The 27,743-nt window shown below is 37.6% G+C and overlaps 1 protein-coding gene across 3 annotated transcripts in view; it reads left to right on the forward strand.

The window, feature by feature from the left end:
* The first annotated feature begins 2,351 nt into the window (after nucleotides 1-2,351).
* Tsc22d2 (TSC22 domain family member 2) overlaps nucleotides 2,352-27,743 on the forward strand; it is a 53,043-nt gene continuing 27,651 nt past the window's right edge. The window contains exons 1-2 of one of the 3 annotated variants that reach the window (XM_029537197.1): nucleotides 2,352-5,233; nucleotides 25,718-25,841. In XM_029537197.1, coding sequence (XP_029393057.1) covers nucleotides 3,300-5,233; nucleotides 25,718-25,760 — 1,977 coding nt within the window. In that variant the 5' untranslated portion in view covers nucleotides 2,352-3,299 and the 3' untranslated portion in view covers nucleotides 25,761-25,841. Of the gene's footprint in view, nucleotides 5,234-16,585; nucleotides 16,658-25,717; nucleotides 25,842-27,743 lie in introns of those variants that run through there. The other 2 variants (XM_021196355.2, XM_021196356.2) reach the window with 2 other exon arrangements.

Raw genomic sequence — 27,743 nt, forward strand, 5'->3', positions numbered from 1 at the left:
TTTTCCTAGGGTTTGATTGCCTATTAAGAAACAGGGTATTAATGAGGTGGAGAGGTGACTGGCCTGAAACTCCCGGGCTCAAGTGATCCATCTGTCCCAGCTTCACGAGTTCTACATTTTTTTTTAAGGGAAAATATACAAAAGTAGGATCTTTAAATGTTTGGAAAATGCTATTCTCAAGAAAACAGTTAAACACGCGTGCGCGTGCACACACACACACACACACACATTTCATGAAACATCTAAATATTCTAACTTCATAATCCTAAAATGTCTTTTTAACATTTTCTACTCCCTTTGTGGCAAAAATGTTGTTCTCATTTCTTCAAATTAGTTTTATGTTTACTTTCATGTCATGGTAGACCCCACCTGCTGCTTAAGAATGAACACTTACAGATTACTCTTCCCCCTTTAATTGTGTGACTGAAGAATCCCACCCTAATAATCAGGAAAGGAAGTTTATATAAGATAATATAATGTCACGATCAAGCATATGGTTTTTATTTTTCTGAAACTTGTAAGGTCAACAATACCCACTGATAATCAATTTTAACATCAACATTAAAATAATCTCTTATAAATTCACATTGGATTAACAAGCCAATTATTTCTACTGTCTTGAAAAATTACTGAAATTATAGATTTAGAAATGAAGCATTCCCTCAGCTATCTCAGCCACAATAAAACCAGCATGTAACACTTTTTTTCTTTTTTTTTTTTCTGCCCCCTCAAGAAACAGGGATGTTACTGTGAGGTATTGGTTTATCTACTGACCTCTGTCACTTGTGTTTGAAGGACAGTTTCTATTGAGTTTAAAATATCTATCTCCATACATTACAGCTAAATACTTAAAAAGCATTCTGTGTACATTTTAATTTTCAATCCGGTTTTGGATCAGAGTTCTTTTTTTTTTTTTTTTTTTTTTTTGGTTTTTCGAGACAGGGTTTGTCTGTATAGCCCTGGCTGTCCTGGAACTCAACTTTGTAGACCAGGCTGGCCTCGAACTCAGAAATCCTCCTGCCTCTGCCTCCAGAGTGCTGGGATTAAAGGCATATACCACCACTCCTGGCCAAAGAGTTCTTTAAAGATTAGAGAACTGAGTAAACTACTTTAAACGAATCAGCCTGATATGATCTCTAAAAGCTGCAACAAATCTGACATCTTGATTTCCAGCAAAACTTCTCAGATTTTAGCTAAATGAGAGTTGTTTTCATATGTCAAGTTCAAGAGTAGTCAGTGTTTAAAATAACGTCCTTACCCTCCCCATGTGGAGAAGACGCTTGCCAGCACTTGGGAGGCAGAGGCAGGAAGCTCACTACAAGTTCAAGGCCACTTTGGTTTAAGTAAGTAGCCTAGGCTACAACAGGTCTTATAACAACAACAATAACAAAAAGACTCGATTTTGCTTGGGAAAGAGCAACAAGATAGAAAATTCAGTGGCACTTTCAGAGCAGCTGTCTGACTTAGTAGAGGAATAAAAAGGTATTCTCTTATTGTGCATGATTCAAAGCAAACCAAGTAGAAACATGGCTCTAACAAGAGCCTTAGAACAATCAAAAGAGCTACACTTATTTAACACAGTAGGCTTTTCAACGTTGGAACCTATAAGATTTCATGCTCAGCGTCCCAAAAGTTCAAATGAACTCTTCCAGCCTAGAACCACAGCAAGTGAAAATTCGGAATATATTATTAACTCCTAATCTTTTTCGAAAACGACTTCACTTTGGGCAAGTAATCATCGCTGTCGCCGCCGCTTTTTATAGACAGAATTTCTGTCTGAACATCTTTCTAACTCAGTCTGGCTTCATGTTCTGTGTTAATCACCCTCGTTTCTCTTAAACCTCACTTCTCCCACTATCCCAGCTAACATATACTTTCAGGACTTTTAACCCGGTTCGCTTTCTCCAGCTATACACCTCTTCGGCAGCTGGCTCGCCCTACTTTTCTCCCCTGGCGCCCAGGTTCCACTAAGACTATGCTAACCATTAGACCCAGCACATGACCTCCAGTCATCCAGGATCAGCGCCACACGCCGGCCCTAAGCCGCGCGATGCTCCAGGCTTGCAAATTAAAACCGGCCTCTGGCTTCCCCTTTCCTTAATGAACCTGCAGCGTGGAAATTTAAATTTTAAAGAAAAATCTTAAATAAAGAACCCGCTCCCTTTTCTCTACCCCCCCTCGGCCCCGCCCACGAACCCCCCCTCCCTCAGCCTCCACGCGAAGCCGCAGGAAACCGGAGGGGGCGGGGCGCTGACGTCACGACGCCGGCGCGTCACGGCACGGCGGCGGCTGCGGCGCTGGCGGTGGCTGCGGCAGCGGCGGCATTTTAGTCTGCGGCGGCAGCGGCTGCGGGGCTGCTGCTCCTCCCAGCATCCCTGGCGCGGCCATTTCAGCCCCATCTTGGTCGAGTGGAGGGAGCTGCAGCCGCTGCTTCAGCAGTTTGAATTTCTGTTTTTCTTTTTGGGTTTTTTTTTTTTGTGTGTGTGTGTGTGCGTGTGGTTTTTTTTTTTCCCGGAGTCTCCGAGCCGGCCGCGCCGAGGAGAAGCGGAAGGCGCCGCCACCGGTTCCCCTCACGCCGCCCAGCACCTCCGCTCGCTTGCCGTTCCTTCAGTCGCCGCCGCCGCCCCTCACGCGCCTCAGAGCCGCGAGGAGGCCGGGCCCGCCGCCGCCGCCGCCGCGGGTGGCTCCCTGAGGGAGGCCAGACTGCCGGCCTTCCCCGCCCCCGAGCGGGCTTCCGCCGCCACCGCCGGCATGGCCCCCGGACTGCGCTCGGGCTAGAGCCCGGGGACGGAGGGCTGCCTCCCGCCGCGGACCTCCAGCCCCGTCGGTCGGGAAGCGTCGGTCCCCGGTCTCGGCGCTCCGCCTTCTTCGTCCGCGTCGCCGCGCGGGAGCAGCCGCGGGACCCGGCCAGGAGAGCCCGAGCGGGGCAGAACCGCCCCTCACGCCGCCGCCGCCTCCTGCGCCCTGCGCTCCACCCCCAGCCGGGCCTGCTGACCGCGCCGAGCGCCGGGCTGGACTGACCGCGGCGGCTGAGCTGTGGGAGCAGCCGGCCCGCCCCTGGACCACGCTCGGGAGGTCGCTGACGAGTTGAATTGAGGCGTCCCTGCCGCGGGAGGTGAGAGAGGAAGGAGGAGGATGTCGCGCCGAGACGCCGGCGCCCAGAGCAGCCCGTGACTTGGCGGCGTGGGCCGTAGACCCAGGCGCGAACTCGGACTTTGTCTTTGGGGGCCCGTGCTCGTCCCCTTCTCGGTTTCCGGCGGGGTCCCAGAGGAGCCTCTGCCCTCCAGACTCCTTCCACCATGTCTAAGATGCCGGCCAAGAAGAAGAGCTGCTTCCAGATCACCAGTGTCACCACGGCCCAGGTGGCCACCAGCATCACCGAGGACACCGAGAGCCTGGACGACCCGGACGAGTCGCGCACGGAGGACGTGTCCTCCGAGATCTTCGACGTTTCCCGGGCCACGGATTACGGCCCGGAGGAGGTGTGCGAGCGCAGCTCCTCGGAAGAGACGCTCAACAATGTCGGGGATGCGGAAACTCCCGGGACCGTGTCCCCGAACCTCATCCTGGACGGGCAGCTGGCAGCCGCCACGGCTGCGCCCGCCAACGGTGGCGGTGGCGGCGGCGTGTCGGCCCGGAGCGTGGCGGGGGCACTCGCCCAGACCCTGGCGGCGGCCGCCGCTTCGGTGTCCACTCCTGGGCCGAGTAGTTCGACTCCATCTCAGCCCCCTGCCACTTGTAGTTCGCGTTTCCGCGTGATCAAGCTAGACCACGGGAGCGGGGAGCCGTACCGGCGCGGCCGATGGACGTGTATGGAATACTACGAGCGGGATTCAGACAGCAGCGTCCTCACCAGGTCCGGGGACTGCATTAGACACAGCAACACTTTGGAGCAGACTGCGGAGCGGGACAGCGGCTTGGGCGCCACCGGAGGGTCGGTGGTGGTGGTGGTGGCCTCCATGCAGGGGGCGCACGGGCTGGACTCGGGAACTGACAGCTCCTTGACTGCTGTGTCACAGCTACCCCCGTCGGAGAAAATGAGCCAGCCCACTCTCGCCCAGCCGCAGGGTTTCAGCGTCGGGCAGCCGCAGCCTCCGCCGCCCGTAGGTGGGGCTGTGGCTCCAAGTTCGGCGTCGCTGCCGCCGTTCCCCGGAGCGGCGACCGGGCCGCAGCCAATGACGGCAGCCGTTCAGCCAACCCAGCTCCAGGGAGCCGTGGCCGGCGGCCCCCTCCCCGGGCCCGTCGGTCAGGGGCTGCAGCCGTCTCAGCAGCCGAATGTCAACCTGGCGCAGCCTGTGGCCCTGGCGGCTCAGCCCGGCCCTCCCGGCGGCTCCTCGTTGTCGCAGCAGTTCGCCTATCCCCAGCCTCAGATACCACCGGGGCATTTGTTGCCGGTGCAGCCTTCGGGCCAGAGTGAGTACCTGCCGCCGCACGTGGCCCTGCAGCCGCCAAGCCCTGCGCAGCCCTTGTCTACCGGCGCTAGCGCCACCTCTGCTTCCGCGGCCAGCTTTCCTCTGGGGTCCGGCCAGAGCGTCTCCTCCTTGGGTGCCCAGATGATGGGCGCCTCCGCCCAGCCCAGTGAAGCTGTGGCCCCGGGTCCGGTTCCTGTAGGCCAGGCCGCTCCTTGTCAGCCGGCCGGAGTGGCCCCAGCTGCTCTAGGAGGCGTGGTGCAGCCAGGCTCCGGGCTTACTGGGGTTGGGCAGCCCCAGCCCGTGCAGCCTCCGCAGCAGATGGGTGGCAGTGGTCAGCTGCCAGCCGTGCCTGGTGGTCCTCACACCGTGGTGCCCGGAGTTCCAAACGTGCCTGCAGCGGTACCCGTTCCAAGCGTGCCTAGTGTGCCCACCACTTCTGTTACTATGCCAAATGTACCCGCACCTCTGGGCCAGTCTCAGCAGCTGAGCAGCCATACACCAGTCAGCAGGAGCAGCAGCGTCATCCAGCAAGTTGGTCCACCCTTAGCTCAAGGCACACACAGTGCACCAACAAGTCTACCACAGTCTGACCTAAGCCAGTTTCAGACTCAAACCCAGCCTTTAGTCGGGCAAGTTGACGATACTAGAAGAAAATCAGAACCCCTACCTCAAGCACCACTTTCTCTCATTGCTGAAAATAAGCCTGTTGTGAAGCCTCCAGTTGCAGATGCCCTGGCAAACCCTCTTCAGTTAACACCTATGAACAGTCTGGCCACCTCTGTATTCAGCATAGCTATTCCTGTTGATGGTGATGAAGACAGGTATGTACATTTTTATTTTGAATATCTGGTAGAGTTGCTTGGCCCAAATATCTTAGGATACAGTTTTGGGAGTTTCCACTTAAGGTCTTTATTTTTAAAACTTAAACTTGGTAAAAATCAATTCAAAGTTTTGAAGTAAGGAGACAAAAGTCACGGGATTTTTGTTGTTGTTGTTTTGTTTTTGTTTTTTTTAAGCAATTAAATGGATAGTTATTCAACGTGATTGATATATTTCAGCTTAACAGTTTAAAGATGAGAGCTGGTATTGCCCCCACCCTTCAATAAGAAAGAGGGTCCCTTTCTAAGGTAGTTTTGAGTGTTTATGGTAGTTTTGCTTGAGTTAATTTTGAACTCTTAAGTCTGAAAACCAGAAAGTGATGGAATAGAAGCAGTCTCCATCAGTGTATTTGGAAGACTGGAGAGAATGATAAGTCTAGCTTTGACTATCCCTAAGTCAATCTTTTAATAGAAAGGGGGTCATGAGAATTCCCAGTAACTTCTCAAAGATACTATTTTTGTTTAAGCAAAATAGGAAAAAGCAAAGAAAAAGTACTGGGAAAATAGATGTTCTCCTATTTAGTCTTTAGTGTAGGAAAGGGAGGTGTGAAATGCTTAAACAGTAGTAAAAACTATAGTTTTGAAATGTCTGTAGCCAACTCCCTCTAGAGTTGTAAGGAATGCTTTTTTAATAGTATAGGTAAAATTTAGTGCATTGCTTCACTATTGAATAGCAGTGGTGTTTAGTTGTGGCCTACTTAGGAATTGTAGGGGGTTTTTTGGTTTGTTTTTTAGGAGCTGTCACATAGACCTTTGACATTACATAATTCCAACCTTGTTAAAAACTTAATTACAGTTTAACACTACATTAAAAATTACAGGGAAAGAGTTGGGTATCTTCTTACATTGTATGTTTTTGAGAGAGGTTAATTTTAGGAGCTAAAAGGATCAAAATTTGGTATGATCTAGAATCATTAGTTATGTAGAAGACTACCATGAAGTAATAAAGCTTCTCTTCCATATTTTAAACTCACACACCCTTAACTTTTTACTTCCAGTTATCCTTGTTTTATTTTATATATATTTCTGCTAGTTTAAAAATGCTGACTGGAATTCATTCATCACTGTTTTTTGTGATTCAGAATTCATGATTTTTGTAGTCAAGTTGTGGGAAATCTGTTGCACTTGAGAACTCAGTGTTGATAAGTGTGCTAGTCAGCCAGCCTGTCACTGAAACATTTAATATAAGTGGGATTACAAAGTTAAAAAAAAAAAAAAAAGAAAAGAAAACTGACTTCATAAGCAACTCAAAACAACAACAACAAAACCCCCTCTGTTCTCTAGTTGCTCCTATTTTCAAGGGTAGGGCCACATATAACAGGAAGGTGGAGTTTACCTTTCACCTTTGATGGTGGTCAATAGTACCTTATCTTTTCTAGCTAGCAGCAGCCTATATTTTCTAAGTCAGTAAGTTATCTTTTACTTGCCCTCTTTGATCTATACACTGTCCTGTCTGTCTTCAATTATGATTTTTTCCCCCAATCTCTTCTTTTACACATAAAACCTATGACTATGAATGGAAAGTACATCTTTCCTCTTCCCACACTTTACAGTTTACAACATCTATAGTTAGTCTTCAGAACTTAAAAGGATAAAATATATTATTGAAACAGAAATCTGTTGACAAATGGAAACTCTGAAACATATTCCTGTTGAGTATTTGTACAGATGCATACATTTTTCCTTACTGTAGGAAAAGATAGTAATCTCAGAAATCTTATTTCCAAATATGAATGTTTTGACTCCAGATAGTGCTGTGTCATTGTTCTTGCATCAGTTGATCCTTTTCAAGGGTTTGATTGTGTGTAGTACCATTTTAAATGTGCCACTTTACCCCAGTCTTAAATTCTGCATTGCATATTATCGGCTTTTCAGTTGTTTTTTTAACATGCTAGTTTCCAAGATGTAATCTTACACACTTGATGTTTTGTCACTAGACCAACACACCTGGTGAAGGAATGAATCCATTCATTAGAAATAGGGTTTGGTTTTGTTTACTTGTTTGTTTTAAAGGAAAGTCTGTGTAAAGAGGGCATTCTAAAGTTTACACATGGGGCTATCAGTTTTCCAGGCACATGTTTAAATTACCCAGATGAATAACTTAATAGAAACAATACTAACTAGAAACATTACTTTTAATATAATTTGAGGTTAACTTTCTTAAAATCTGCAGTATCATTTATAATACTTCAAATAAAATATAAATTGAAGAGTTCTTGAGAAATAAATGTCTTAAACTTTCTGAATAGGTTAACACACTTAGATCCTAAGGAAATACTTGTAAATACTCTTTTTGTTGTTAAAATTCCAAATTTAGTAAACGGGTTTTAGTTCTTTTGTTTTTAAACAAAATGAAAGATGGGAAGTTAACAAAAGGTGGGTTTTAGGTTCCTACATTGGAAGTCTTACCACGGTTTGGTTCCATATAAAGGCTAATTTGGAGTCCTTATCATTGTCTGTTTTCTCTTATATTATTAAGTAATCAAGTAGTGAGGTTTTTCCAGCCATTTTGATTAGAAAAATGTATGGCTACACATTAAGACTTCTCACACTGAATTTGTATAAACTGGTGATTATAATGATGATTGGTAAGAGTTATGTAGCCACTTTTATAGTGAACATTACAAACTTTGCTTAAACTGCCTGTACATTTAACAGTCTCCTTTACTGTAAATGAGAGGAGATGTAAACTATCACTGGCCCTAAATAGAGCACAGTACAGATTGTTTTCCATAAATAACTGACCAGTGTGAACTCAGAAGGTAGCATTCCAGGAACTCATGAATGGCTATAATTGTGAACTGTCAACTGTCTAACTGACAGTTGAAAACCTGATTATTGTAAGGATCCCTTAGTGACATGTTACTTAGTATTGTTAGCTTAATTTGAATAGTTTGCTAATGTCTAGTAATGTTGTCTAGCACGTGTTGGTATGTGCTGTAACAAATTTGTCCATATATATTTACTTAATGGATTTCACATACATTTAATGGACTTCTCTCTTTTTTAACTTAAAGTTTAAGTGAGGATTTATTTAAATATATACCAGGAACAACACCATCCTCTTGTCTTGGTGTAAAATGTATTGACCCCCTTTTAAGAGCTGTTACAGAAAGGTCTCCTTGATCTTCCTGTGAATAAATTTAAAAATATGAATGCTTCTTATTTGAATTTGTTTGGACCTTAACTTTTTTTTTTTTAATTGATTGCATCATGGAGGTAATTTTGCTTTTCCAGCTTTACAATTGAGTAAATCACCAACAAGATACTGTCTTATGCCAAGCTAAGACTTTGGGAATGTATTCCTACCCAGGAGTTGGTTGGTAGTCGAAGTATAAAATTAGATGTGTATATAACATTGTATTTTGTATAAAAACTGATAGTGGAACAGTCATTAGAAATATCTAGTTGTTAAAATATACATTAGTTGTAAACATAGATGTAAATAAAATATATCTGAATTTACAGATTTTCCAAAGAAGCTGAAATTCCTACAGCTTTATCAGTAGGATCTTGACCTTTTATATTCTTGGGAACATATCTTTTTTAAATTGAGAAATAGTTACTATGGGCCAAATGTTTATTATTTTAAAGAAAATACATGCTTATATGTATATGGATGATACACATTCCAGGAAACTATTTTAGTACAGGCTTTTTTCAGGTAGGTGAAAGGAAGGGTATGGAATCATAAATATACTAAATCACCTTTGTGAGAAATAATTTTACATAGTATTAGAAATAGATGATATGTATCTCTGAGAATAAATACACCATCAGTCTGTTCTTTAAGGCTCTGACAACATTCATTTGTATGACACTGGGATTAAGCATTTGGTTGTAATACTTTGGAGTGGAATTTATCTTTTTTTTCACAAAAGGTTAGATGCAGATGTCCTCTGATGAGACATTGTAAGCAAATGCTCTCACCCTCAGTTTTCTTGATAGAGGAAGTGGATGTGAGGAAAGTAAAAAAGAGGTTTTAATTTTTCATTTCCCATGACGGCCTGAACTTAGGTGTAGGAAAGTATTATATTGAGTGATGGCAAATAACTAAGATGAAAGAAAATATAATAGAGTAACATCCAGTTTGGTCTTAGAAGAAGTGAACTTTTCAATAATGAGGATGGACTAACAGTCTGGTTTTTATAACTTTTTTTTTTTTAAGATTTATTTATTTATTATATGTAAGTACACTGTAACTGTCTTCAGATACTCCAGAAGAGGGAGTCAGATCTTGTTACGGATGGTTTTGAGCCACCATGTGGTTGCTGGGATTTGAACTCCGGACCTTTGGAAGAGCAGTCGGGTGCTCTTACCCACTGAGCCATCTCACCGGCCCTTTTATAACTTTTTACTTTTGGATAATTGTTTTAGACCATTTAGATACTATTTACTAATTACCCTTTAATATAAGGAGAAGGGGCTTTATAAAAGCCAGTCTGTCTTGTTAAATGTAGTCTAAATGTTGACCCCTTGATTCTTACGCAAAAGAATACCAGATTTTTTAAAAAAATTAAAAATTTTAATTATTAGTATTGTTTGTGGGATGTTACACAGCAAAACTCATGAATTGGAAAAACCTTTAAGCCTGTAGGGTTTTTTTTGTTTTGTTTTTGGTTTTTTTGATATTCAACTAGTTTAAAATTATTTTAGATAGCACAGTCCTGATGAGGTACATGTACAAAAAATGTGCATACATAAATCATTTATCTTTCCCATAGCAAATCAAAGACATACTAATTATTCAATATTTGTATGTTCTTAGTCTAGCATTGCTTTAAAAAAAAAAAAAAAAAAAAAAAAGTTGCCTTCTTGGGAGGCAGAGGCAGACTGGAATTCCAAGGCCAGCCTGGTGTAACATAGTGAGACTAGCCAGGACTACGTGGTGAAACACCATCTCAAAAATCAAAATTATATGCCTCCCATGAAGATTTACCATTAATATTATGGCATTAATAAAATACACTTTAATGTGTATAGTTCAAACTTGAATGATAATATTGAAGATACATAAGTTGGCTTCATGTATGTTGCTCTGAATTTTTCAAATGAAAATTAGCTTCATTTTATTTTATTTGTATGAATTATTTGAATGCATGTATGTATGTGTATCACGTGTGTTCACTGATACCAGTGGAGACCAGAAGAAGATACCAAGTCCCTTGGAACTAGAGTAACAGGTGGTATGGGCTGCCATGTGGGTGCTGGGAGTCAAAGCCACTCTGTAAGAGCAGCATTTGCTCTAAACTACTGAACCATTTCTCCAGTCCCCTCCCCTCTCAAATTCAATTTCAAATTTCAAGTTCAAAACTCCAAATCAAACAAACTTGTCTGTCTGTCTGTGTGTGTGTGTGTGTGTGCGCGCGCGCGCGTGTGCGCATGCACATGCAAGTTACTGATTTTATTGCTATCTACCTAGTATTTACTATTTGTTAGACTAGGCAAGGCAAGCAAGTAAAATTTGATTGTTTAAATTATGGACAGTCTCCTTGTTCATAGGTATTCACTAAAATTTGGTTGGAGTTTTACTCTTTAGAAGATAAGCTTTTTCTGGCAAATATATCAGTTATAAAGAACATTGGAATACTTTAAATCTATTTTGAACGTTTTAGGCAGTTACTTTTTATTAACAGGTAAAAGGTTTAATATGTAATAAAGGATTTTAAAAGCAAATTTTAGGGCTGGTGAGATGGCTCAGTGGGTAAGAGCACCCGACTGCTCTTCCAAAGGTCTTGAGTTCAAATCCCAGCAACCGGGGCTGGTGAGATGGCTCAGTGGGTAAGAGCACCCGACTGCTCTTCTGAAGGTCCAGAGTTCAAATCCCAACAACCACATGGTGGCTCATAACCATCTGTAACAAGATCTGACTCCCTCTTCTGGAGTGTCTGAAGACAGCTACAGTGTACTTACATATAATAAATAAATAAATCTTTGAAAAAAAAAAAAACAACAAATCCCAGCAACCACATGGTGGCTCATAACCATTTGTAACAAGACCTGACGCCCTCTTCTGGAGTGTCTGAAGACAGCTATGTGTGTAATTACATATAATAAATAAAGCTTTTTTTTAAAAAAAAAAAAAAAAAAAAAAGCAAATTTTAAGGCCCGTTAGTTTTTAAAGAGAGTTATAGTTTTACCGTTTTGGAAGTTATGTGTATTACACCAAACAAATCCTTTTTATAGTTTACCTCTGCCATGGAAACAGGCAAAAATGAAAAAGGGTTTTCTTTTGGTTAAATACAATCAATAATATGTTTGTGTATTAACATATGAATGACCATGACTCCAGACGATTGAGTTAAAATCTGTTGCTGTATATTTGGGATATTGGACTTTAAGCCCTGTGTAATTTCTGCTTCTTTATGTGGAAAATGAGGATACCTGCCTTGGAGATCTCAGTCTTAATTCTGGGACTCTTTATTACAGTTCCTTGTGACCTCCAACCATAGAATTATTTTCTTTGCTTCTTCATAGCTGTAATTTTGCTACTGTTACGAATGGTAATATAAATATCTGATATGCAGGATATCTGATATGTGACCCAGTGAAAGAGTCATTTGGTACCCCACAAGTTGAGAATTGCTGGCCTAACATTAAATTTTATGTGGGTAGCCTATAACATAAGAAATTGGAGTAAATATTAGCATCTCCACTACAGATTATCCCTTGAAATAGTATACTTTTTCAAAGTCTTCAGTTTTGATATACAAGTATAAGACTGATAGGGAAAGGTGTTTTACCTGCATGTGTGTGTGCCTGCTGATGTCCATGGAAAGGAGAATACTGCTTTAGTCATGATGTAGTAAGAGTTATAGCAAATTGTGTTCTAATCTTGATTCTTCAACTACTTTGCTGATTTAATAGATCAAGTCATTTAATTCCCCTCAGCTTTTATCCCCCTCCATTTGTAAAGTTAGAATTTGGGTCGTAGTCGTATTTTAAGGTTTTATCTAGTTCTATTGAGCCCATTAAAGAAGAAATTGGGAAGAACCTTTTGTCAAAATCCTCCACCACTTTTTTTTTTTTGCTATTACCATTGTATGGCTGGTTGGTTGGTTGGTTGGAAGAAAATGGAGCTTGTTTACCCAAATACTTCAGAAGTATATTGAATGCAAAATAAATAGCTAAAGGAACAATATACCAGTCATTCAGTTTTTGTTGTATTCTCCAAGTTGTAAACATTAGGGTACAGAAATGAGATTCTATTTCTTCTAAGGTGGCATCCTATATGATTAGATTATCTATGATACGTGCGTTAGGTGTTGATGGAATAAATAGTACATGCTAGTGGGGAATGGTTTAAGAAATGTGATTTCTTAATACAGGCTGACTTCTGTTTAGACATTGTCTTTGAGTATGTATGTATGTATGTATGTATATATGTATGTATATTTCTAGTTCAGAACTTAAAATATCTAAACCAGGATAAATCAAAAACTTCTTACCTCTGTTCTCCAGCCACCCAGTTTTCTGTCTTCAGAATCAACCCAATATTTATACATGTTCTGAGTCTAACTCTTGAACTGAGTTTTAATTTAAAAGGCCATTCATATTAGATCACTGATAAGAGGTGATTTGCTAAGCTCAGAGAAGTAGCAGCTTGTGAAATGAAATTGAAGAGTGAAACTGTCATACTTGATTAATTGACAAGAAGAGTGAAGGGCTTAATACCATAGTAAATTTAGATTCTTACTTTCCAGTTGCTATTTAAAAGTATTTTTTGAAACTTTTATTGCTAAATTAGTGTTTCTCTTACAGCTTACTTCAGTATTTATTTCAGTGATTATTGTATTATATGTTAAAATGTGATAAAACTTATGGGGGTTTGGGGTGGGGGCGTTGCTGAAGCCCAAAAGTCAGAGCTGTTACCTGGCAAATATACTAAATAGTTTTCATGCACCTAACTCTAAATTTTAAATTACTCTTTTTGCTTCAACATTACCTTGATGATGATGATGAAACACTTGATGAATGTTAAGATTCTGTATCAAAAGTTGCGTTTTGTACAACATAAAATTAAAATTGTGTCAAGCCCTATATAAACATAATCTTATTTGGTCTCTTCAACAACCTGTAAACAAGTGTTTTATTCTCTTTTATGGATTAAGAAAACATGAACACTTAGGAATGACACTCAGAAGCCAGTATTCCTTTGCTTTATTACTTAGCAAAAAATGAATGGGAAGAAAGCAAAGTTACAGTAACCACAATAATTGGTTATGTTTTGACCTGAAGGATATTTATAATTGCTTAATCCACTTGTAAGATTGGAATGGCCCTTATTGATTTTTTGTTTGTTTGGTTGGTTTCTACGTAATCTTGAAGGTTGAGTTTTGACATATTTTAAGCTTCACCAACTTAATGGCTTTTAGATGTGGGATACGCATATGTGTGTTTCTTTTCCCTACTACAGTTAACTTACAAATAGCATATCTTGCTAAAGCAAGTGGATATTTGTTATATGTATTTTGTCACTTTCTGACATACTGTTTTCATGAACTGGGAAATTAAAGCGACAGACTAGTGTATGAAGCCAGGGACTAGAGAAAAGAAAAAGCCATTGTAAATACCAATGGGCACAGGCACAATTAAACAATTACTTTGAAATGACATAAAAATTGAGGGGGACTAAGGGCATAAGGAAAGCTCTATTAATAAGATTATTTAAATGCTAAATGAGAATTAATGCACAGAGATGTAACTGAAATGCTATTAAACGTTTGTGCATTTTTGACTATATATTCTCTTCTGCAAGAAATTACATTCGAAACTAGTTTTCTAACAACTTACTTGAAGTGAATATAAGCTACTACTATTGAGGGGTGATAAAGCAATTCTTAGAAGAATGAGAAGTAGTTTATATTGAATTTATTGCAGTCTTTAAATGAAGCATTTTTCAAAACCACTGATAAAAATCTACCCTTTCCTCCCCTTGTTGTACTTTATTTCATAGAACCTTTTCATACCCTAATGTTTACTGTTAACTGTAGATAATTTTTTTAATTTTATATTTGATTTATAAGAAATATTACATTGAAAAATGGTAGCATTTTATAACATAAGTTATGTGACTTTATTTCACACCAATTTGCTTAGGGGGTGAACTTGCTTCCAATTAAATATAGGTATTTCCAAAGTCAACATATCTGAAGTGTTTTTTGGTTTTTTTGTTTGTTTGTTTGTTTTTTAATGTCATCTCTCTGAGTAGATTTAATTTCAAATACTCTTTATAAAGAAGCTTTAATTCCAAATTAGGCACTAGCTTCAAAGTTATTTTCTTCTCCCTCTGCCATCTTCTTAGAGTTATTTCATTAAAGTTGAGGTTTCTAAACAAAATATAAGGAATAACAAACCAGTTCTCATGGTTCTGGGCAGACCTGATTTAGTTGGTGGTAGGAGGAGCCAAATTAGGTTTTCAGATCATTTGCTTTCTATCTTACTTAGCTGACTTGATTTTGAAGCACAGTGGGCGGGGGGGGGGGGGAAGTAGCTTAACAAAAGTTGGAAAATGTTGGAATCCTCTTAAATTTTCTTGTTGGAAGATCTAATCTGTGCTTCTGATGAAAGGATTCAAGGAATAGAAAGGAAATTAAGAGAGTAGGGAAAGCAGTAAGAACTACATTAAGAGTCCTAAATAATCCAACAACTACTTGGTTATTCTCTGTTATCCAGTATCAGTGTGCCTTTTCTGGTTTATTGAAAAGGGGTACCTGTTGGTTAAGAGCTAAACAGTTTTCTAAAAAGTTAATGTATATAGCATACAGTTTGACACAGTTCTGGTTTTGAAGTCACGATTTTGTTTTTAGTTTGATGATCATTGATAGATTGCTAATGCAGACAACTTTGTAAATAGTTCTAAGGTTTTTTGTTCTGTTTTAAATTTTCGTTTATGTGTATATGAATGTGTATGTGAATGTATACTGTGTGCCTGCCAGTGCCCACGTAGGCCACAAGAGGGTGTTGGATCTCCTAGAACTGGAGTTAACAGTGAATTGTGACACAACTGACATCTGTGATAGGAACTGAAAGCCAGATTGATTGCTACCTCCTCTGATATTTGGGAAGTTAACTTTTGTGTGATCCATTTCTGATCAGTGAGATAGAAACAGTAAATCTTAGGCCTGTTAGGTAGGATTGTTGTGGAAATTGAGTCAATACGTGTGTAAAGTAGTGTGAATAGTGTCTGGTATATAGCAAGCATGTTGTTAGCTGCTATTCTTTTACTAAAGCATGGATCAAAGTTGTTTTTTGTTTTCTTGTGGACTCAGAAGAAAGATTGAGTGAGTGAGTTGGTGGGTGATTGATTCGGCATAAGATTCCATGGAGTTGGTAGTTCCATGCAGTTATGAGAGGATCCTGGTAGTTAAACTTGGGCCCTTAGCAACAGCACTTAATGTGCTCTCAACTAGAGGGGCCCTCTTTAGCTCCAAGTCAGGGATTTTTAAAGTGATGTAACAGGTACTTGTTAACTCCCATAAAGTACAGGTAGATGGTGAAGAAGATATTAGAATTATGCTTAATGACTGAAAACTGTTAGGAAAAATACGTTTCTTAAAAGTTTAGCTCCTTGAGAAACTATTCCTATCATAGTCAGTTGTACATATTGGAGTTTGCCTGCATTAGCTCATCAGTTACTTACAGTTCTGTTGTGTTGGCCCTAAGGATAGTAGAGATAAGTGATATAGTTGATAGGTTTTGAGATTAGGACACTCTCCTACCTCCCCCCCATATACATACTAACCCAGAGAAACTGCACACAAATAATCTTAAAGTGGAAATATATCATGAGCAAACCAGGAAGGATTTTACATTATTTATCATTAACTGTTCTTTCTTTTAACAAATCCTAGAAAGCTATAGCTTAGTGTTGTATCTGTATACACTACTTACACTACTAGAGAACAACTTAACAGCTAAAATCATAGACTGTTGTTAAGGCATCTGATACAACTTGGTGTTGATAGGCTCTGAACTACTGGTCACATGGATGGAGATATATATATATATATACACACACACACACACACACACACACACAATTGAATATTATTATTTAACTTTATCTGCTATTCTTTCTTTTAGAACTTTGATCCTGAATTACTGTGGGTTCTGGAGCGTGTGTCTGTCTGTCTGTCTCCAAAGTACTGTTTTAAACGATAATCATTTTCTTTTTCCTTTTTCAAGTTTAAGTGGTTACACTGTGTAGGAATCTAAAATCTTCCATTTTTTTGTAAGTTCTGATTATACTGTACGTTTTCAACTTCATTTCCATTTGATTCTTGGATCTCACAGGAATCCTTCAACTGCTTTCTACCAAGCGTTCCATTTGAACACGTTTCAGGAATCAAAGAGCCTCTGGGATAGGTATGATTACTTGATATGGAATGCATACATGCAACAGTGTATGCATGAATTGCTTTGCATAAAACTGATCTTTGCTATTTTAAAGGGGGGTGAATTACATGGTATCTAGCATGGGACAAAGCAGCAAAATAAACCAAAAGACTATAAAGTGTAAATGTGCTTTTTATTTTACTGCATCCTGTTCATATTATATCTATCTTTTTTAAGGATTTACATCTTTGTCTTGAAATAGTCACTTAATATATCTTAATACAAAACATTTTTTCTGTTAAATTTGTCTTAATTTTTGTGCTTTATAGGATTTATAACACACAAACACACACACACACACAATACTATTGCAAACTAAAAAACTGGAGGAGGGACAAGACCTGAATAACAAAATGCCATTAATTTTGACAAGAAATTGTCGTGAAGTTTGCTTATTAGAATTTCATAGATCTGTACAATTTGTAAGCCCTCAAAACAAGTTTGTTTGTTTTTTTTAAAACAGAGATACTGTTTAGGTTTTATGTTTCACTTAAACAAAAGAAAACTTGATTTCACTTTTGGCAAAAGATACTTTGGTTTATCTTTCTGCTTAACACATTTTTAAATAGTTTATGCTTTGTTCAGTTATTGGGCTGAATATTTATTAGCAATCTATCATTCAGTATTTAATTAATAGGAGTTGAGCACGGTGGTTTTTGTTTTATCTTGTTTTGTTTTAAATTCCCACAAAGCTTGTTAGATTCTTTTGACTCTGCCTGGCAACGCTTTTGTGTTTTCTGGCATATTTTTGGATGACACTCATAGACTCAACTCTCTCTCTTTCATTAGAAAAGAGAGTTGCTAAGTGCATGTACATGTCATATTAAGACATGGTCTGCATTGGCTTAATGGGAAATGGTAAACCTTTTAATTTTTAGGCTTGATTTATTTGTGTGTATAACTCTAAAGCTATTTTCTAAACAAAGTATCTTGTAGATGATTTGTTCCTTACTTAACCAAAAATCATTTTAAATAATTTTTAAGAGAAAGTTTTAAAATTTGTAGTACTGTGTTTATGTATAATCGGGTTTTTATTAGTTTTGCTCTAATAGTATAAAGTATTATAAATAAATATATAAATAGATTATAGTATGAAATACTATACTATACCATGAAGTTTTAGTCACTCAAATAGTACTTGAGGTGAACCTTATACTTTTCCTGAATTCAAAAGAAATATAGTACACTGTTGGAATATAATAAAAGTAGCTTTAAATGTAGTTTAATTATTTGTAATATCTGTTTCATAAGCTGTCATGTCAGTATGAATGCTGTATTTTCGAGAGAGGTTTGATCTTTATTTTCAATAATTTAGATCTAATATCAAAATGGTCTTTTAGGTTTCATTATAAGACAGCCATAGAAGTTACTTGCTCATAATTTGTTAACAATGAAATACTTACTTGTTCTTTTTAATAGATACCAAATCCTTTTAACATACCAGAAGTGAGGCAAGTTGCTGCATCTGTATCGTTTCTTATTGGTTAAAAAATTATTTCTGAGCTGGGAAAAGGCAGATGTAGCAAGCCATACACTAGAATTGTGGAAACAGAACACTCCCAGGATCTTACTGGCTTGTTGGTCTTTCCAATATAGCCAGTTAGTATGATGAAGATTCAGTGAGAGGCCTTGTCTTGAAATAGATGGGATAGAGTAAAACACCTGATGTTGACCTCTGGTCTACACACACACACACACACACACACACACACACACACACACACCCTAGTACCCCAATATGTATTTTCTCTTTTTGGAGCGTGTTATCTAGAACTAAAGAAGTTTAGTGGATATTTGTACTGTTGCCAATATAATCAGAGCTTAATATTGTAGATAGTCTTCTCTGTAAGCTGGACTGATTGGTACCAAGGTAAAACACAATGGAAACTGGAGAATAGTTCCTTTTAACTTTTTATATGAAAAAAAAAATTAAATGTGGGCTGGAGATATGGCTCAGTAATAGAGTAATTATACACATACGTGCACACATACACATACAAGACAAAGTGGAAAATGACCAGCTTTATTAGTTCTAAACAAAAATAGAGACCAGTGTATACAATTTTGTTTGGCACATCCCTATAGGCTTGTTAAGGGACACTGAGAAAGCATTGTGGTTCTATTTATTCATAACAGATGGGTCAAAGTTTTTTTGTAATACTAGGTTTAAAATAGTAATTACAACTTTTGGTTTTGGACCTCACCAAAAAGCCTAATTTTGGACTACTGTAAATTAGAAACTTTGTCCTGTCCTTTCCTTTCCTTTCCTTTCCTTTCCTTTCCTTTCCTTTTGTTTTCTTTTCTTTTTTACAATTTGCTAGGTAAATGTTTTACAAAGGTAATTAATTCAATTGTTAAGTAGAACCATTCAAAGATTTAAGACAGTGGTTCTCAACCTTCCTAATGCTATGGCCCTTTAATACAATTCTTCCTATTGTAGAGACCCCAACCATAAAACTATTTTGTTGCTAACTCCATAACTAATTTTACTACTGTTATGAATCATAACAGTAAATACCTGATATGCAAGATATCTGATATGTGACCCCCTCCCCAAAGGGATCACATATACACATTGAGAAACACTAATTTAGGAGGCCATACATCCTTTATATGATCTATGTTATTTACATATTTTGAAGCATAAATTTTCCTATCCTTGTTGCCTGATACCATTTTTCAGGCTTCTGTTTCTGAAATCTTGGAATGATATTGAGTAGAGGTAACCTTTTACAGATTTATTTGCATTGGCAGAGCTATGCCCTTTGTGTGTAGGTACGGAGGCCAGAAAAGGACATCATATTTGGATCTGGAGTAAAGATGGTTGTGAGCTATCATGGATGCTAGTAACCAAACTTGGGTCCTCTGGAATAACTGAAAGAGCTCTTAACCATTGAGCCATCTCTCTAGTCCTGGGGATAGCTTTTAAAGCCAACTTTCAAGCTAGCCTTAAGTAATTGTCCCAGAATATCTGAAGGTCCATGCTTGCAGAATGTCCATGTTACACCCAATTTTAAGGACTGAGACCTTTTTCTTCCTGATACTATCAATTTGTCAAGTCTTAACAGTCAAACTAGGAATAACTGATACGCTATTACATATTAATTTACCAGTATTTAAGTTAGAATTAGCAATTTGAGAGACTTTTAAAATAGTCAGTTTGCCTTTGTCTATTTTCAGATCATCTTTTCTGAGGTGTCTAGTGTTTTTCTTGCTTATGTACTTAAATTGAACCCTTCCTTTTCATCATCTCGTAGGTACCATTATAGTTTGTGTTCCTTATTTGTCAGTTTTGCAGAGTCCTCAGGGCCAGTTGGTGAAAGTATCTACAAATATGAAGAGAATGATACTATAGCCCCAAAATAATCCAACCCTTTCTTAAGCTCTGTTCATAATAGTGTAGCTTATATCATTAGCTTTCTAGGTAGGAGGTAATATACTGTGAAGTCAAGTTTCTGTGTTATCCTCACATACTAGCATTTTAGTGATACTAAATTTTGATTACCTTTTAAAAATTGTGCTCATTCTTAGATTTCTTTGGTCTACCTGTTTGTTTGTTTGTTTGTTTGTTTTTGTTTTCAGAATTAGTTTAGAAACCTGTTTCAATAATCATTGGGAATCAAACACCATTAAGAGGTTTTACCTATGATAAAGTTTAGTGTAGGAATTATAGTAGACAGTTTTACCATCTCTTAATGGCATATCAGGAAGATAAAGGAGTGCTAGAGAAAAGAACATTTAGACAAAAGAGAGGAAATCAGACTGCTTATAAAAATTTGCCTTAGGGATAAGCACTTGGAGTGTTTTGTCTTCATGAAGAAATCAGTTAAAACTCTGGGAAAAGATAACCAGATACATAACCCACATAATTGAAAATGATGGCTCCTTTATAGTATGCAAGCAGTTTCAACTTCACAAGGAGAGTTGGAGCCATTGGTCAAAGCTACTTCAGAAGGCAGCTTTCTTATTTGAAAAGTAGATAAGAGTTTGTTATTACAGAGTTAGAGAACTGAGGAAAAGGAGCATTCCAGTTAGAGAAACAATATTGTGGATCAGTGTGAAGATGAGTATTATATATTTGTGTGGGTTAGTATAATAAGAAGTTAGATTTGACTTACATATATAAAAGCAACAGAGAAGAAGAGCTTGATTGAACAGAGAAAAAATATGATTGTCTGAAAGTAGGAATCAATTAGTAAAATTTTACAGCTCATAGATTTTAAGCACCCAAAGAACTCCAGAGTGTCAAAAACCCAGTTGACTGAGGAAATGCTTATATTATAGGTTGCATTAGCAAAAGAATTAGTTTAGAAAAGCATACATATATTGATGAGGTTTATGGTTTTAGCTGTTTTATGGATTAGTTGACAGACCATTAGAAATGATACAGGTATGCAACTACATAGAGAAATAAGATAAAGGAGGTTTGTTTTTTTTTTTTTTTCTTCTGTAAAGTCCAAACTGCAGAAGAGGCCAGGATCCCAAAGAGCAGGCTAGGGTAAGAATAACAACATAAGTAGGATACGAGTAAAACCAGAGCCCTAAGCAGCACCACCTGACATTTAGAGACCAGAGTAGAGATAGTATGAAAAGGGTGTTTTAGAAATGGGAACATTCTGGAAATACTGTTTCCTAACAAAAAAGAAAAGAATGTTTGTGTCTGCTCTTAGATTGTCTGCTTGCTGGAGTTTTAACCATAGTCTTAAGCCTACTCTTTGCATTGGTTCCTAGATGATTCTTCTTTTAGTTTTTCTATAGTTCATTTAGAACACTTGATATACTGATACCTGTTTTCTGCACATCGATAAGACTTCAGAATTGACAATCAGCAATAGTTTAGCAACTTACCAGGCTAAATGGTTTTGTTTCTTCTTTACTACCTGTCTTTGTTGTTTAAAGTACTCCACCTAAATCATCATCCATCCTACTTAGAGAGATCGTGGTAATTATGTTCAGTGTGGAATTTTAGATGAATTAAGAAGGTATTATATATATTTCTCACTAAATACTCAGGTTCTCAGAGAACCAGAGCTTTAAATAGCAGAAAACTATAGATTAATTCAATAACCTATTCTACAAAATCTAGAACTTTTTAGGAAATACTTGTTAAGAGAAGCCTTTTATTAGCCTGGCTCAGAATAAGAGAAAATTTAAATGCACCCTAAAATTACTAAAGTAAAACAAACAGGGTGTCTTTTGTTATTTTGTTTTTTCATTATATTCATCAACTGTTTAAAGTTTAGGTTCATACTTCAATATATTTAAACTCATACACAGTTTGTAAGCCTTTTGTGAAGAAATATCAGATGAAATTGTAATTATTTTTTAAGATTTGGAGCAGTGGGAGAGATTTAAACTATAGCTAGTGTTCTTTATGTGCCTGCACACACATGCTCATGCTAAAACAAATTGTTGAATATTTTGGTTTTGGTGATCGATAAAGAGAACTTTTAAATAAAATGCTGTGGATTACCAAAAATCAGCTTCTATGTTTGGACTTTTAGTTGGCTACTTCTAAAATATTTGTTTTATTTAGAAGAAATACATTTTAATAGAAGAAAAGAATTACAGTGTTTATTAATCCTTTGCTAAATAGCCTTAAAATAATATTTTGTTATGACAGTTTATCTCTTCAAAATTCATTATAAATATGAAAAGATTTGGAGGATTCTACTATTTTGTTGTTGTTTTGGGGTTTTTTTGGCTTTTTAATTCTATAGTATTTGAGTGAGAAATAGTGGTATCCTCAATATATTAAAGTATGTGCGCAGGTAGTATGACTGTCATTGTCCATAGTTACTTATTTTTACTTATATAAGTATGTAATATACTCATCAGTATATATTGTATCAGGCATGGTGGCATGGGCCTTTAATAACAGCATTCAGGAGGCAAAGGCTGATGGTTCTCTCTTGAGTTTGTGGTCAGCAACTTCCAGGACCACCAGAGCTACACAGAAGAACCCTGTCTCAAAGAAAATCAGCAATTCAGAGTTAAATACGTAGTTTCCCATTAAGAAAGTATGAGGATTTCTTTACATATTCTTGAGTAGTATATAACTGGCCTCCATTTACTTAGTTATTTCATTTTATCCAATTTCAATTTTTTTATTTTATTATACCCTTTGTAAATTTATAAATGTATATAGGGCTGAGTGATTTGACTTAGTGTCAATGATGAGTTGTGTCTAATATATATGAGGCTCTGGACACAAGCCTTATCACTGAAAAAGAAATAGAAGGAGGATGGGCAAGGGAAATGACTCAGTGGTTAATGTTTGCCACACAAGCTTGGGGTTCTTAGTTTGATTCTCAGCATGCATGTTTTGAAGGGGGTGGAGAAAAAAAACAGCAAGAGCAACACACACGTGTTCAATTCCAACACTGGAGAGGATCCATGGGCCTTTACAGGTCAGCCAATGAGAAGGCCCTAGTCCAGAATCTAAGGTAGAGAACTGATTGAGGAAGACACTTGATGTTAACTTTTGGTCTCCATATCTATTCCTTGACACATATAACACATGCATACATGTTGACCCAGAAATAAAAAATAGATGTCAGCATGTAGAGGCTCTTTACTGTGTCGTAGTATATTAGATCAGTTCTAACATTTGTTGTAGTTTCTATGTTAATTTCTGGGAACATGTGGTCTTCTCTGCTTTTATTCTAACAGGACTATTTAGGTTGATTGCTTATTTTAGATGTTTAAGTTTATCTTTCTAATACATAATCTATGGAAAAACTATGTGAAAAGTGTAGGGAACTTTGAACAGCCATGAAATTATATCTACATATTTATGGGAAGTTATATAGGATTTTTAGAATACTTTGAAAGAAATATGGTTTATACTTAAACATGGAATTGTGTTTGACTCTAAAGATACTCATTCAAGTGACAAAAAGGTTAGGGTTTTGCCCGTCAGTGGTAGAGCATTCACCTATTGAAAGTCCTGGCTTTAACACCTAGTATGTCAAGCGATTTTTCACAAAAAGTTATTTGGGAAATCTTAACAAGCTTATGTCCTATCACTTTCAAATTAATATTTGGAAATTTTAAGCCATTCATCTGTGCCCTCTACTCATTTTTTTTTTCTGTCTTACTTTTCATAAAGAATACTGAGCTAAGTGGTGGTAAATATAAACTTAGTTCTTAACTTGAAACTTTAAAAAGCACATTGTCAGTTAAGTGAGATTTCTCTTCCTAACAGTAGAACTATTGTAAGATCATGGTTGATAAAGTCTTCTAGGTAAACACACATAAAAAGAATTCTAATGTTAAAATTTCAAAGATCGTCTGATTAATCTTTATTCACCTTTATAAGTACTTCAGCTAATTTATTTTAGATTTAGACTTTTCTACCATTTGGAACTTAACTTGAAGTAACTCTTTAAAAACTACCCTGTTCTATATAATAACTAATTCTTTAAAATGTGTGCTAAAGGAAAAAAATTGAAATAGAAGTTTTACATTTCTTAAACATAGTTTTTAAACTCTGAGATTATATTTGCATAATATATATGTATTTATTTTTTCCTATAAACTTATCAGTAAAATAACAGAAATTGCCTTATATATGGCCAGTTTAATTCTGTCTTCCAAAGCCTTCCTAGGCACTTACTGTAATATTGTATGGTAGTTAGCAGACTTTAACAAAAAGTCAGTCAGATTGCTCATTAAATGACCAATTCATTCAAGCCTTCTAGATAAGCAAATTCCAATGCTATCAATACACATTTCAAGAAGCATTTAGCTTATTAAATAGGGCTATATATTTTACCTTCTTGTGAGATTTTTCCCATAACAGAGTAAATCATCAAAATTAGACACTTTTAAAATACTGAGTGTTTTGATTACTAGGATTATAACTAAAAATTTTCAGAGACATTTGGTGACAGTTGATAAAGCAGTCATAGCTTTGGATAAATATGGATTTTTGCCTTCACCAGGTGATTTCATTATAAGCTTATGTGTTCAGGGGAAAAATTCCAATTCACATAATTTTAATGAAGTCAAGTGCGTTGTGAGATTACATTTGGAAAGATTATATTTGTAAATAGCCACGTGTGACAGAAAAGTTCCGTTCAAAGGTAAAACCTGTGGTAGCATAATGCACCTCATACACTTAGGTCAGACACCTCAGATAGCTGGAGCTTCTTTTCCAAGACTGTCTGGAGTCTTGAACATATTTATCTTCCTCAATAATGGGTCTCTTTCTTTCTCCCTTCTCTTTGCCCCTACTATCCACCCATTAAATAATTTTATTTAAAGTATTATTTAGGTAAAATTGTATCCACAACTTTTGCCTTTGCTGTGGATCTCTGACAACTAAAAATAAAAATATGACTTACAAGGCAGGACATTTTTGGGTCTTTTTTTTAATGATGTCATTCTTTAGGGATTGAAATAGATGCTCATCAAGAAACTTTCTAGCAAAAAAAATTTAATAATTTAAGAAAATACTCTTCACAAAGTAGTTTTGGCCATTTTTAAATATTTCCCCAGTTTCCAGGACCACTGTTGAATGATTCAGGATATACTATTTTTGTAAGCATGTGATGAAGTTTGTTCTTACCAACATGTCTACTTTAAAAATTGGGAGCATAGACAGACAGATGTCGAAATAAACATGGAATGCTGTCTTGTTGAAGTAATCCATACAGATTTTTATGATCTTGCCAACTGTACTGGATTAGAAACATCCATGGATTTGGGCTAGAGAGTAGTGCTTCAGTGCATTCTGTAGTGTTAAATAAAAACTGTCTATATCAGGTTGTATGGTGTTAAATCAGAATTTCTGGATCATGATCTTAAACTCTAATGGTTCCATTTCTATTTGACTCTTCACTGACAAGTATTCTGGTGGCCTGGAACTCCATGTTGGAATTTTAAGTTTTAATCAAATCAAGTATTTCAAATTATTTTACATCTAAAAATATCAGTTGTGTGATCATGGTAAAACATGAACCTTTGCTATAAACGATTTTAAAGGCTATTTGATTACAGCACTTATTTACTTAAACTCTTTGCTAGAATTTTTTTTAGAATTCAGCATCGGAGGAGGAATGTGACATAATAATGATCGAAAGCCGAAAGTTTAAAAGTTGTGATGCCCTCACATGGTTGGAGGGTTATTCTAGCTTCTAAGGACTGAATGTTGTCCACAAGAGTGTCTCATCAGGTCATAAATTGGTAAGACTTAATGGATTAGATTTTATGTATTATACCTGATGTTGTTGTATTGAGATGACTATATGAACAAAATGAGCACGTTGTGTAATTAATAGTATAAAATATAAGTTAAACTCAGAATTTTAACTACTTGATTATGTAATCATTGCAGTCTCACAAAGCACAAGCCCCTGTCTCTGTAGTATTAAACAAAGCAGTTTAAAAGCGAAAGTGAAATCCTATATGATAGTGACATTAAATATTTTTGTTGCATCTGTTATAGATGCTTGCAGTGTAGTGAAAGCCCAAAATACTTTGCAGCTATTTTTCCAGGAAATATTTGAGAAATAATTTTTTAGAGAAATAGATCCATTTTCTTCATAAAATATTGTATAAATTAATTTTCTTTGGAGGGTTTTACTTTCTTCATAAAGGCCATCTTTGTTTCTAAACACAGCCAGTTTTTTCCAGTTTTAATGTTGAGAATACTTATCATGGCAGTGTCATGTGAGAATAGTATATTAGATGTCAGTATACCTTTTTTTTTTATATCCTGAAAATTAATTTCTCTCAGAATTCTCTGCTTAGAAAACAACTTGTTTTATCTACCTTCCTTGGCTTGTTTTCTGAAGCTGTGTTTTAATGAATTGGACTCTTAGTAAGATTTAGGTCAGGATAAGTAAGATCTTTATTTTTTTAATCTGAAATTCGTATTTTGAAAATGAAGAAAAAAAGATGGGCTGAGTTGTATGTCCATAATTATGTAGTTATAGAACTAGTGTTCTTATTAAGGTATTGTGTAAAAACACCTTAAAGCTATCAAGAACTATTTGGAGTTACTTTCTAAGAAAGCTAAAAGGTGTGGATTGATACTAAGCAAGCCACTGTAGCCGTTGCAACTTTATACTCAAGCAGACATAGGTCTTTGTCCACTATCCCCTTAGCTACATTCATGCCTACACTCTCTTCTCAATAAAATCCTCAGTTGTTTCTAGTGTGGTTTTTGTAACTACTCTGTAAATTCTCTCAAGAAGTAATTGTGAGTGTAGAAAGAAATAAAATAAACCATCAAATTCTTTATTATTCTATATACTTCTTGTTCCTTCATTTTTCTATAACAAATCTTCATAACCCAACCAAGAGAATGTCTAGTTTGTTTAGTGTATGTTTAATAGTTAAAGGCCTCAGAAAATTGTAAATTTAGGAATTTAAGGTAGAATTGTGCACAGTCTTATGTAAAAAGTTAAGAGCATTGATCAGATCTTCAAGAGTAACTACTCTTAATATCAATACTGAATGTTTGGCTCTGCTTGGTGGCGGGTGCCTTTAATCCTAGCACTCCAGAGTGAGAGGTAGGGGGACCTCTGGAGTTCATCCTGGTCTACATAGCAAGCTCTAGGACAGCTGGGACTATATAGTGAGGCCTTCTCTGAACATAACAAGCAAACACAGTGAGTAGGTTTTGTTTTAAAAGGCAAGCCTTGTTAGCCACCCAAGTGTATGATTTGCAACAGGAATTTTTAACAAGTGCATTGATCCTACTGATTTTCACTAATAATTGATCTTATCAGAGAGGGATCGAACAAATCAGCCTAGCTGCTCTAGTTTTAAATTTTCATACTGTTAGGTGTGGTGGCACATGCCTTTAATCCCACACTTGGGAGGAAGAGTTAGGCAGATATCTGAGTTCAAAGCCAGCCTGCTCCAAGGATCGAGCTCCAGGAAAGCCAGAATGACAGAGAAATCCTATCTTTTTGTTTAGTGGTGGGCCTTAGGGGACAGTTAGGATTTATTTATTTCCTTCCTTCCTTCCTTCCTTCCTTCCTTCCTTCCTTCCTTCCTTCCTTCCTTCCTTCCTCCCTCCCTCCCTCCCTCCCTCCCTCCCTCC

Source organism: Mus pahari, chromosome 4 (genome assembly GCF_900095145.1).
Source record: "Mus pahari chromosome 4, PAHARI_EIJ_v1.1, whole genome shotgun sequence".
Lineage (NCBI taxonomy): Eukaryota > Metazoa > Chordata > Mammalia > Rodentia > Muridae > Mus > Mus pahari.